General features: G+C 48.2%; 1 protein-coding gene and 1 long non-coding RNA gene across 12 annotated transcripts in view; both read right to left on the bottom strand.

Annotated features, from left to right (window-relative positions):
• The window catches only part of LOC310897216, a 30,196-nt gene extending 29,957 nt beyond the window's left edge, over nucleotides 1-239 (bottom strand). The window contains exon 1 of the long non-coding RNA XR_014582134.1: nucleotides 154-239. This is a non-coding gene — a long non-coding RNA (uncharacterized lncRNA). The remainder of the gene's footprint in view (nucleotides 1-153) is intronic.
• HIPK2 (homeodomain interacting protein kinase 2) overlaps nucleotides 1-11,441 on the bottom strand; it is a 135,913-nt gene that overhangs the window by 84,711 nt on the left and 39,761 nt on the right. For all 11 annotated transcript variants that reach the window (XM_083830120.1, XM_083830119.1, XM_083830113.1 and 8 more), the window contains one exon: nucleotides 9,938-11,036. In XM_083830120.1, coding sequence (XP_083686246.1) covers nucleotides 9,938-11,036 — 1,099 coding nt within the window. The remainder of the gene's footprint in view (nucleotides 1-9,937; nucleotides 11,037-11,441) is intronic.

Genomic DNA, 11,441 nt, shown 5'->3' with positions numbered 1-11,441 from the left:
CTTAAACAACAATACAATATAGTCATAGCAAAATATAGGCAAAACCTGTCAGCACAACATAACTTGTGTCTGTGCAAGTAAAACAATAACTGGAATTACTTCTGTCCTTCAGTAAGGGGAAGGCAGAGGTCAAGCTGCCACTCAGAGACTCACAGTTTATTTTCCAGCTTGTCACAGAAGAAGCACACTGTTCTGTTTGGAAATCAGCTATCCTGTTTTTAAAGCCTTCAGAGAGCAAGGAGGGTGAAACCTCATCTTCTTTCCTCCTACGCCTTTCCATACACAGGGAATTGTGACCTCCAGGTAACCATCCTCTGTAACTGGATTTCTCCCCTCTCTGCCCACCCCCTCTCCAGGTTCATAGAGCCACCTCCCTTTTATTTACTCTCTTAGAACTGAGGCTCTCTCTCGGTATACATGCATACCTCTCTTCTCTTTTTTTTTTTCTCCCCATTGTAAAGTACTGCAGAATAGCCTTTTTTATGATCTGGCCTAAAAGGAAAAGGACATCGAGCCTGCCAGAGTTTGAGAAGCGTTTGGACAATGCTCTCAGACATATGGTCTGATTTTTGGGTGGCCCCACACGGAGCCAGGAGTTGGACTCGGTGATCCTTGTTGGTCCCTGCCAACTCAGGATATTCTGTGATTCTATGATTTTCTTAAGCTTCCTGCTTAAACAGGTAACAGCTGTGGCTGTACCTCAGCTTAAGCCAGGCCACAAGATTAGTGTTTTTTGAGCAAGATAACAACTCTCGGGTGCTTGAGAGGTGCTCGTTTTCCCCAGCAGGACCTGGAGAAATAGAGAATTACTGAGCCCCACCTGAAAATCAGTTGCATTTACATCACTTAGGCTAATTTGAAGTACCACCAGTGCAGCAGCTGGCTCACGAAGTTAAGACACAAACTTTGGGGACTGAAATGACAGCGTTAAGGGGTCTGACACTGGGGAACCCACTGCAATTGAAGCATCTTCAGGTCATTTCTCTCTTCTTGTAATGACTCGTTCATGTATAAACCATCGTCAGTCACTTTCCTAACTTCACAGCCCATACAGCAGAGCAGAAACGCTTTCCAATCATAAAATGCTTTTCGGTGTAATACAGCTTCTCAGTGTCACCATGCTGTGGCCTAAAACTTGTGACCCTAGTGAATGCACAGACGTACTCAGCCAGCTTCCTCTGTGATACACACAAATCTCTTGCCTGCAGTGAGCAAACGTACAGGGGAGATGTTACAGATGCAAGAGCCTGATAGGATTTAAGTACGTGGTACTTGAGCAAAGCACCCCTGAAAGCCTGTGCAAATTGTGTTGCTAATGCCCCTTTCATATTTGGATGTGTGGATGATGAATCTTCTACTAATTCTACTTATTTTTGCTCTGGGAGCACCGATGGCAAGCCAACTGCCCGTCACCTCTTTCTGCTTCTCATCAACCAGCGCTGCTGTGAGCCAGGCAGTGCACGGGCCCTGACAGGCCCCGACACAAGTGCAGAGGGACACAGGAAATCATACCACAGTGTGCAACCACAGTGCTTTCTCCTTCGCTGACCACTGTGAGTGAAACGGGTGCCTGGCCAGCCCAAGCGAAGAGCAGGGCACCTTCTGCCCCACTGCGCTTCCTTTGCGTTCGGTGAGGAAGCGACGTGGGTGGGAGAAGAGAAAGGAAAGTGAACCCAAAGCCGCAGAAGCAAGCAACTCGGGGCAGAGACCAACCTGTAGGTCTTTGGCACACACAGCTGACACCGATGGCAGCCGGTCCCTGCTCCAGCCCTGCTCACCGTGCTGTCACTCGCAAGCACCACTGCAGGAGCAGCAGCTTGTCACCGCACAGAGCCAGGTTACTTCCCAGCCCGTGGCCTGAGCGCAGGCGTCTCTACCAACAGACAGCGTGCTTTTTATGTGGCACACAGATGGGGGCTCAAGCCCTACGGCCAATCGCTGCGGCAGGGGGGTTGTCTTTTCTCTTAGGTAAATAGCTCTTCCCCAGTAAAACAAGCTGGCCATTTGTAGCCATTGCAGGTCTGCCGTGGTACAGTAAATAGGAGTGACCTTTATTTTTCACATCATTTCACCAGGATGCAGCCTAAAAGGGCCTTACAGTGCTTTTACAGCTTGCAAGGAGAAAAATAGAAGGCAGGAAATCCTGTGACAGTCTTGTTTCGGTGATGATGTGAGAGACGCAGCAGCAAGAGACAACAACGAAACAAAAACCCTCTAACGCCCAGAGCACACATGGGCAACCTCCAGTGGGGAGCCTGGCACTTCCCAGCCCCTCGCTGCTCCTCCCGGGGCTACCAAAACGCCTCTGGCAGTGGGTGCAGAGAAGGCAGGGATCAGTCCAGGAGTCAACGCTGGGTTAATCAGAAAGGCTCGTGGAGGGCTGCGCCAGGAGCTCTGGGATTGCTTCAGGTGGAAGCACGCAGATTGGTAAGGGAGTGTGTTTGCACACTGCCTCCTCCTCGCAAGCCCTCTCGAAAGCTGGAGCTCAAACGTGGCCGCGTTTGAAGTGGTATTTCCACACCAGAAATTGCCACTTTCAGGGGTCAGCCCCAGGCCTGGGCCTGTGCTGCGCTGGGCCGTGTGGATGCCCAGAGGGAAGGGAATGGCACGGGAGGGGGGTGGAGGGCGGGAGGAAGAGCTGCTCCCCAAAATCGTGTCCTTCCAGGGCTGATGTGGAAGGAACCTGTGCCAGGGCTGAGGCCTGGTCAGCAGCACTGCCACCACGGGTCTGCTCCTGCTCCCTGCCTGCCTCACGGTGCCTGGGCCTGGGGTGCCTGCACCCAGCGGGTGGAGCACCGACATGCTTAAAAAGTGGCGCTGACCTTAGGAAAAAGCTCCTTTCTTTAGAAGCACATTTGCATTTACCTTCTTTACCCTGTGTTTTGTTTGGTCTTTTGTAAAACTGCCGTTTCCATAAAAGAGGGATCTTTGCTCAGTGGCTCACCTGCTCCTGGTGCTTATCCCTGCACCCAAGGCCATAATCTATCCTTTCCTGTATCTGCTGTTAACGGAGATTGTAATTTCAGGTGGGGAAGATAAACAGCTGGAAACGAGGAACTCCTCAGAAACAAACACTCTTCTCCATGCAAATCTCTCTAGCAATGATGAACAAGGGAAAAGAAATGTGGGAAGGGCAGATTATGGTTAACAGGTGGCCTGTAGCCCAGATTTCAGGGTGCTCTTAGGGTCTCTGGCTGTTCCAGCAATTAACGGTGATTGTGGCAGCCCAAAATCTTTTTATTTATTTATTTATTTTTTGATCTGTGCTTAGCAGGACATTGCCAACCTTTTCCTTGTGCCTTTGAGCTGTGGTGTTTCCTCTTGCTGGATGAAGGCAGAGGTTTTGAACCTGCAGCTGACTTGTCAGGAACTGGTCCCTCACCCATGGGCTGGCACTAGCTGACGCCAAACTGGACCCTCTGAGCTGCTTCTGGCTGCCGCTCGGGTCCCTGTCCCTCACCTACAGCCACTAATGGTCCCTGCCTATGGACACACAGGTTCCTTTCCTTCCAGCCACCACCATGAGGCTGAGATCTGCAGGAGGAATCATTACTGTCACTCGCCCGTCTTTGCTGTATAGGAGCTGGATTGAGGGAGAGCAGTGGGGACAAAAGGAACCAGCCCAGCACTCAGATGAAATATTTGAATTTTCCACTGTTCAGACATGGATGAGCCAAAAGGGAGCAGCACAAGACTTCTCCCTCTCCTCAGCCCATCCACAAAGGGGACGGTGGCTTCGCTTTGCTTGGGAAAGCCTCCCAGTCGTGTCCTTTGCAAACAACCCTTTGTTACAAATATTCTTGGGCCTGGCAGTCAATAACTGGGCCCACTTCATAACTTGATTAAAAAAATAACAAAGCCCCCATGAGACGACGGCTCTGACTATGCTCAGGGCTCCTCTCAAGCACTGTCAGCATCACGAGCGAAAGAGGCAGGGGCAGAGAGGGGCAGATCGGTAACGTGGACAGGACAAAGGGGCAGCTGCGGTATCTGCTCGGAGCAAAAAGCCTAGGGAAACTGTTAGAAGGTTTCAGCAGGGAAAACCCTGGGGACACTCCAGACTGAAGAGATTGTTTAGGCTGAAGCATAGGCTTTTCTGTTTTAAATTAGACCCCAGAAAGGGAGTTATTTTGGAATACACACTGCGTATCTTCTGCTGGATGCATCATGGGCACAGCACCTGTTTACCATCCCTGCTCTGGGGTGATTTATACACAAAGGAACTTGGCAATGAACTATCTTTGCTTCACTTTTGTAAAACCAAAAACCAACCTGGCCTGACAATCACAGAGATGGGACAAAGCCAAAAGCTTTCAGCTGAGTGTCTGTTCCCTTCCAAGACTTGGTGGTCTGGATACAAAGAAACCGAGATTCAATTAATCCTGGTGTTGGTTTCGCAAAAAAAAAATAATCTGCTGGATTTTGGTTCTGAAAGAAACAACTCCAAACTCCAGTGTCCTTGGGAAAGATATGAAAGACTGCTTAAAATAGTACAGTTGGAAGGCTTCTTTCCTTCACAAAGCCTTCCACAGTGTTCCGCAAGCCTGTAACCCTAACAGGCGTATCACCACCGAGTGAAACCGAGTCTCCGCTGCTAAGAGAGTATGAGTCTGTGTGCTGTCAGATGCTCTCATGCAAAGTGTTGTCATACTTCAGTCAGGAATCTTTGCAATGCAGTAAGAAATTAGAAGGAAGGGGGGAACTGCCTGTGTCAGTGCATTTTCAGTCCTCCCCTACATACAAGCAGGGAGAGGTCAGCTCGAGGGGCTGGGCAGGTGCTTGGTGCTGGAGAGCCGTAGCCCTGTGCCTACCATCCACCCATTGAACACACCTTTTGGCCAAGACATAGAGTCAGCAATGAGATGTGCAACTCCTTCATGATCCTTTTGGAGCAGCAGAAATGACTGCGAGCTTCTCACCCCTGGAAATGTGCAGCTGAACTAGATATACACGAGGAAACTCAGCGCTGCAGCAGTGAGGGCCAGGCAGCACCCAGGGTGCAGTGACCACAGACATTGTGCCCGCAGTCTGGAGCTCGAGCTTCGGCAATCAACCTGGTGGGTTCCTTCCAGTCTCCAGAGGGAACTTCCCTCCTAAACCCATGTTGCTATCCCGCTCCTTACCCTGGAGAGACAGAGCCAGCAAAGTGGTGAACGCTGCAGGTAGGATTGAAGCAGACTGGCACAGCAACAAAGCTCCCCCAGTCACATATGCAGTCAAGCCTTAAACAGAGATGATTTTGCAAGTCCAGAACGGCAGAAGATTTTGAAATTTAAGTGCATTAGCACTGTTATACAAGGACTTAACAGATGCCAGCTCACTGACTAACCTAATAAGCACAGCCTATCCCTGCTGCCATTACTGCTGCCTCACTGGAAGGGCAGTTTTGGCCAGAACGACGTGTGCTCTGAGTCACACGGTGGGGAGGAGGTGGTGACGCTGCTCAGGAATCCACCTGGCTGTGTGTGGCTGGAGGATGATACCTGAAGCGCACGTGCGGCAGGACAGAGAGGACACAGACAGCTTAGCGCCTTGCATTCCTCAGGACCAGTGCTCACCCGGCGAAGCGTGCACAGCTATAACCCACCCGCACAGCCTCACCATTTACTACACAAGGCACTCAACAGCTGACACCATGCACAGAGCACTTCATGCCTGTGTATCTTCTTGCAGCGTCTGAAATGAGACCGATAGAGATAACCACCTCCTCAAACTGACACTCAGCTTCATTCTCTGTTATCAAGCCATCTGATCAAAGGCCACTTACCTACACTGCAGACGTCTCAACCCATGGCCAGACATGCCACATACCAAAGCCTTTGGAGAACAAGGCATCAAAACTACACTTACCCATTAACAGTGCAGGGGTGACAGCCACTATTTACTTCGCAAATTCTGAAAGACTTAAATCTCGTAAGGTTATTATGCCATTAATTAGTGAAACGCAGTCATCTCTGGGGTGTAGCACAGCAGCTGCTTCAGCTGAGCAGCAAAGAAAAAACAAGCAGGCAACGTAACATGGTGGTAGTGCCCCAAAGAGAAGTCATCCCCTCTCCCAGAAGGTATCCCTCTTTTCATGGTAGTGTGTGAATGTTGACTACAATGTCTGGGGGCATCTGTGGAAGCCTGAGCCCTGCATTTTGCAGGGTATGAGTTTTCCTGGGAAGCTATCCATGCAGGGATTATAAGCCCAGAAGGCGTCTCTGGTCATTCATACCTCTAACCTCCTGAAAAACAGATCACAGAGCCTACCTGAATGATCTCCCCTTCAGACTGTGTCATTTTTTAGGAAAGAATAAAATCCCATGAAGACAGCCCATGATGCAAGCACTATCGCTGCCTTTCGACCTGTTGCCCTGTGAGAACAGCACACCATTTCTATCCTAAACGTGTCTGGCTAAACCCCCTGCTGCAAAGCTCTGCTCCTGCACTGCTAGCTGGGCAGAGCAGCCATCCAACAGCAACTTCTGCCTCCGTGCAGGTACTTCCAGACCGTGTCTGAGCCGCCACTTACTCATCTCCTGCAAGAGTCACTGATCAGACCCAGACCAACTCGGCTGGAGATACGTGACAAGAAGAACTACAGTGACCTGGAGGCAGGCTGAGACCACTGTCCTTTGCACGTCTGAATGGCCACCAGCCAGGTCCTACATGCAGGCAAGAGCACTACATGACAAACGCAGGTCTGAAGAAGGCACATTTGTACCATGGCGAATTTACAGACCGAAGATGCACAGGAGGGAGGCTGCTCCCCGAGGAAGCCCATCTCCTTCGGCTGAAGCCTTCAGCCTGCGAACGGTCCCTTGTCATTTAGGTGCAGAGTCAGTGCCAGCGCTGCTCCGGCCAGGTGCTGGCTGGTGCTCATCACCCTTCACCAAGCACGGGGCTGGGGCAGGCACCGGGGATCCGGCGTTCCCAGAGGAGGATTCTCAGAGGCGAGGGCGTTCATGCGAGGCGCACATTAGCCCAGCACGGACCGCCTCTCAGGTCCCCTACAGTCAGCAGAGAGAGAGGAAAATCTCCAGAGTATCAATTAGGGCAGCAGATCTAGCCCGGAGGAGGCTATGTCCTCTGAGAGGGACGGGAGAGAAGTTTTGCTAAACTAAAGACATTTTGCTGACCTTTTTTGATACCTTCTGTTTTGCCATGCCACCTCACAACATCACTGCGATCCTTCTGGAGAGAACTGGCCTAACCCGATAGAAATATTCCTGAAGGGACAGAAATGTTCCTGATGCGGGAGCACTCAGTGAGGGCTCTCGAGCTGCTCCAGCAGTGCCATACACCACCTCCCCACTGTCCTGCTCACAGGAAATCTGCCTGGGGATCTCAGCGCATCTTCAGAGCATGTTACATGGCAGCAATGGCAAATCGCTCCTGTACTATCTGCAAGCAAAGGAGAGAGCAGCCCTGGGACTGTTTTAGCGTATGCTGGAACGCACAGATTCCGGTCAAGAAGGAACACAAAGTTTGTTTTAAGACCCTTCTGTCTTCCACCTCAGGGAGAGGGAAGTATGCCTGTCATTTATAGGAGCAGGAAGTGTCTTACGCTGCTGTGAGAATTAACAGGGTTCCACAGAACTTTCCTCACTTGAAAGGAGTTGGCCATCACATTCCTGAAAGTAGTGTTAAAAAAAATAGAGGGAAAGTAAAAATTTGTTACTAAAATATGGGGGATGATCTGGGAATTTGCTCCCAAAAGCTCATAATAAAAAACCTCCAGCTAAGAACCAACCTCTGTTCTATTTCTTAGCGCTCTGCCTAGTTTTTCCTTAAATGTGCAAGTCACTTCTCTGGCATGTCTGCTTAGAGTCTAAAAGGTTTTACTCTCAGGAAGCTTTTCCTTCACATTCAGCTTAAATGTGCCATTTCTGGAAGTCATTCCCTTGTCTTTTACACTCTAGCAAGCAAAACAAGTGTAAATTAAATGGAAGACACATGAAATCTTTATAAAGTCCTGTGTTTCCCCTAGCATGAAAGTTCCTTCTCTTTGGAGTAGAATAGGTCTTTATTCTGTGCTGTATTTTTCCCCATCAGAAAATGAAGAAGAATATAAATTTTCCTCATGACTTGAATTTAGCTTCATCAGCAGCCCCCTGCCGATGCAATTCATCCCAACAAGATTCTTTTTTTTTTTTTTTCCCAGTGAGCCGCTGCCCCTTCTCCCCCTCCTCCCAACAATTCAGGCACGGAAAACAAGAGAGGAATTAGACAGACAGAACTTACTATCTAACAAGCTGCAACTTCAGACCAGGCAGGAATAACATTTAAAATATAAAAAGCAAATTTTTATCAAGCCTTTTCCTCCCCAGAGACTGCCACAAAAATATTCCTTGTTTGTCGCTGAGAATGAACCATTTTTATCTTTCATTTCTGCTTTCTGTCACATATTTCATTTTGGCTGCCCCTTCTGTCTTTCAGCTTGGGACCTAGGCTGCTAATGCAGAATCACAGATAACTCAACAACAAAATGCCTGTATTATCTTTTTTTTTTTTTTCTACTAGTCTGCCAGGTAATTGCAACCCTAAAAGCTTTTGCATATTTACCACAGAAACATGTCTCTCCTGGAGGATGGGACTGTCATCAGGTAGAATATTTCATTTAATAAGCCTCTTCTGAGGTACAAACTAGGGCTGGGGATTTTTTTCTGGCCTCCTTCAGAGTAAAGGACAAGCAGATAAAAATCAGCTGCTGCAGTGCTACATTGTCAAAGTTCCTGTTCCTGTGAAAATTAACTCTTACTAAGCTCAGAGCTCTGGAAGGCTTTGTCGGTGGGATGTTTATGAAGCAGGAAAAGGGTCTGATATCAACTCACACTATATTTTTTCCCCCGTCCTCTCCAAGCGTAAGACAGAGTTCTTTCCTATTTACAAAGAGAGCAACTACCCTGCTTTTCTGTAACCCAGCTGATGAGCTGTGCACAATGCCAGGACAAATTTTCATTAAATCAGTTCATCAAGAAGGATTACATTTTTCCTATTTGCCCCTGTTTCACAGAATTACAATAACAAAAACAAGGCCTAAACATTTCTAAACTCAGCTGTCCTTTAAAGACAAATGCATTTTTTTCCCTACTTTTTCCCACCCAAGCCTGAGCTAGCAGTAGAATTGCTTTTCTCGGTCCTTGGGATGCTAAATCAAGCCAAGTAGTACCAAAAGGAAGGTCTGAGGAGAACATCTATGAAAGGAACTTGTGTCTTGGAGTCGAGATGATGACCTTCCAGGCTTATGAGAAGAGGCTCGTTTGCTGCAATGTTTAACAGGCTGAAGGGGAATACAGCTGGTTCACACATTTGCTTTGCATGCACCTATGCAGAGGTCATAAACTCTATCCTAGCACGACATACTCGTAGTTAAAATCACTGCGAGTGGGAATCAGCAGTCTCTGACAGGCCCTCAGTCCAACTGCAAATTACTGACAATACTCATTCATCCCTACCAACAGCATCCCGCGTGGAGAAAAAGTGTGTTTGGCCAACCTTGTTTTTGAAAAATCCCTGCTTTCACTTGAAAGCAAAAGCTGGAAGATACAGCTACCATACAAATTAATTGTTTAGGTTAAGGCCTTTCTGAAACCAAGAACCTACTTGTATTGACTTGGAAAGGAAATGTGGACTCCCCAGATCCAGTCCCTCTTCTGGAAACAGTTTCAGAGAGAAGGAAGCACAGACAACGGTAAAAGGCTTTCTAAATTGTAAATGGCAAATTCTTTTTTTTCCAACAGTCAATATTTTATGGTTATTTACAAATTGACTATGGTTTTCAACGCAAGTAAACTCAAAGAGCTAAGGATACCATTTTTTTCCTATCACCAAGCCTTTCTAAGAGCCATCCCAGTTAAGGATTAAGGGATGACTCTCATCCATTTGCAGCAAAGAAGGAAAACTCCCATAGGTAAAATACTTCTAGTAATGCTACTTGAGCCCAGCGTCTTACCTGTAATATCTGGATTGAAGGTAGGTAGAACACACAGCTTTAGACACATGGCTAGCTGAACCGAAGTCTATGACCTTGACCCTATATGGCTGTCGGGATGGATCTACCAACATGATGTTCTCTGGTTTGAGGTCAGCATGAATCAGTCCCAGGCTTTTCAACTTCATTAGGGCAGTTGCTACCTGCTGGAGAATTGGTCGAATGTACTTAAGGGGCAAAGGACTGAATTTGTTTTGTTTTAGGAAATCATAGAGGTTCTGCTCCAACATTTCAAAGACCAAGCACGTGTGATTCTTGTGCTGGAAGCACTCGTACGCGCGGACAAAGTTGTAGTCATCCGCACTTTCAGTGCTCAGCCGAGCCAGGATGCTCACTTCAATCTGGCCTTGGCGGGCATAGGAAGGATGGTTCTTTAGGATCTTGATGGCCACAATCTCGTTAGTGCCACGTTTCCAGCATTTGACTACTTGTCCGAAGGTCCCCCGGCCAAGAAACTCTAACACTTCATACGTGTTGGTCATGGAACAGAGCACCTCATGTTGCACCAGTTGGTAATCCCCTTCGCTGTTGGAGCCACTGTTTTTGGAGGTGGCCGTGGAGGTGGTGGCGGTGGCTACGGTGGCCCCACTGGCATTGTTCTGAATCATTGGTGGATGCTCTTCGATGATCTGCACGCTGCTTGTGTTCTCTATCTCCTCACTCTTCCGCTTAAGTCCACATTTTTGGTAGGTGTCCAGAAGGCTCACAGTGCTGCGACGCATCAGGTTGTGTGGCCCGCCCAGTGTTTGCCCAGACACTGCAACCACACCAGAAGTGCTGTTGGCGGACGTCACCACGATGTGCCCCGTGCTTGCTGGGAAGATGATGGTCTGTTCGTAAGGGATGCTTGGATTAGGGATCTGGAGGGAGGCGTTGACGGCTGCTGCGGCGGCTGCTTGGGAGGACTGCACGTTCTTGCTCTGGCTGTAGACTTTGCTGTGTGTGCCGTACCCAGTCATATCCCAGTTCGAACTCGGCTCCACTTTCAGTTTCTTCACGCTACAGAAGGCACTTGACTGAAGGGTGTGAGGAGAGAAAACTTGCACATGCGAGGCCATACCTGCAATAAAACATCAGAGTGAAACCACAGTGTCAAGATGCCTTCCCCAGCTTTTTCCATTTGTTCAGTGGCAATAAGGGAGAATGGGATACAGACTTCAGATACAGCACACGCACAAAAATCAAGTTCTTCCAGAAATATGTATTCAACACAAATAAAAGATTATGCTCTAAAATAAATCATTACTCCCAGCTGAACTATACTAACAAACACTGAGACTTCTGCTCTCTTGCTCTTCCCCTTCTCATTTTTAATAATGAGAATGTAAATGTTATTTTTACCTCCTTTGCCTAAGGAGACTCCTATTCCCATTGTCTCCAGGAATATACCTAGATCTCTTTTGCTGATATAAAATACTGCAAAGCATTCTGCCTCTGGAGGCCAAATCTCAAATCCTCAGACTCA

The sequence above is a fragment of the Anser anser genome (assembly GCF_964211835.1).
Source record: "Anser anser genome assembly, chromosome: 1".
Taxonomy (NCBI): domain Eukaryota; kingdom Metazoa; phylum Chordata; class Aves; order Anseriformes; family Anatidae; genus Anser; species Anser anser.
Note: the sequence above shows the minus strand (reverse complement) of the source record. Positions and strands in the feature narration are given on the sequence as shown.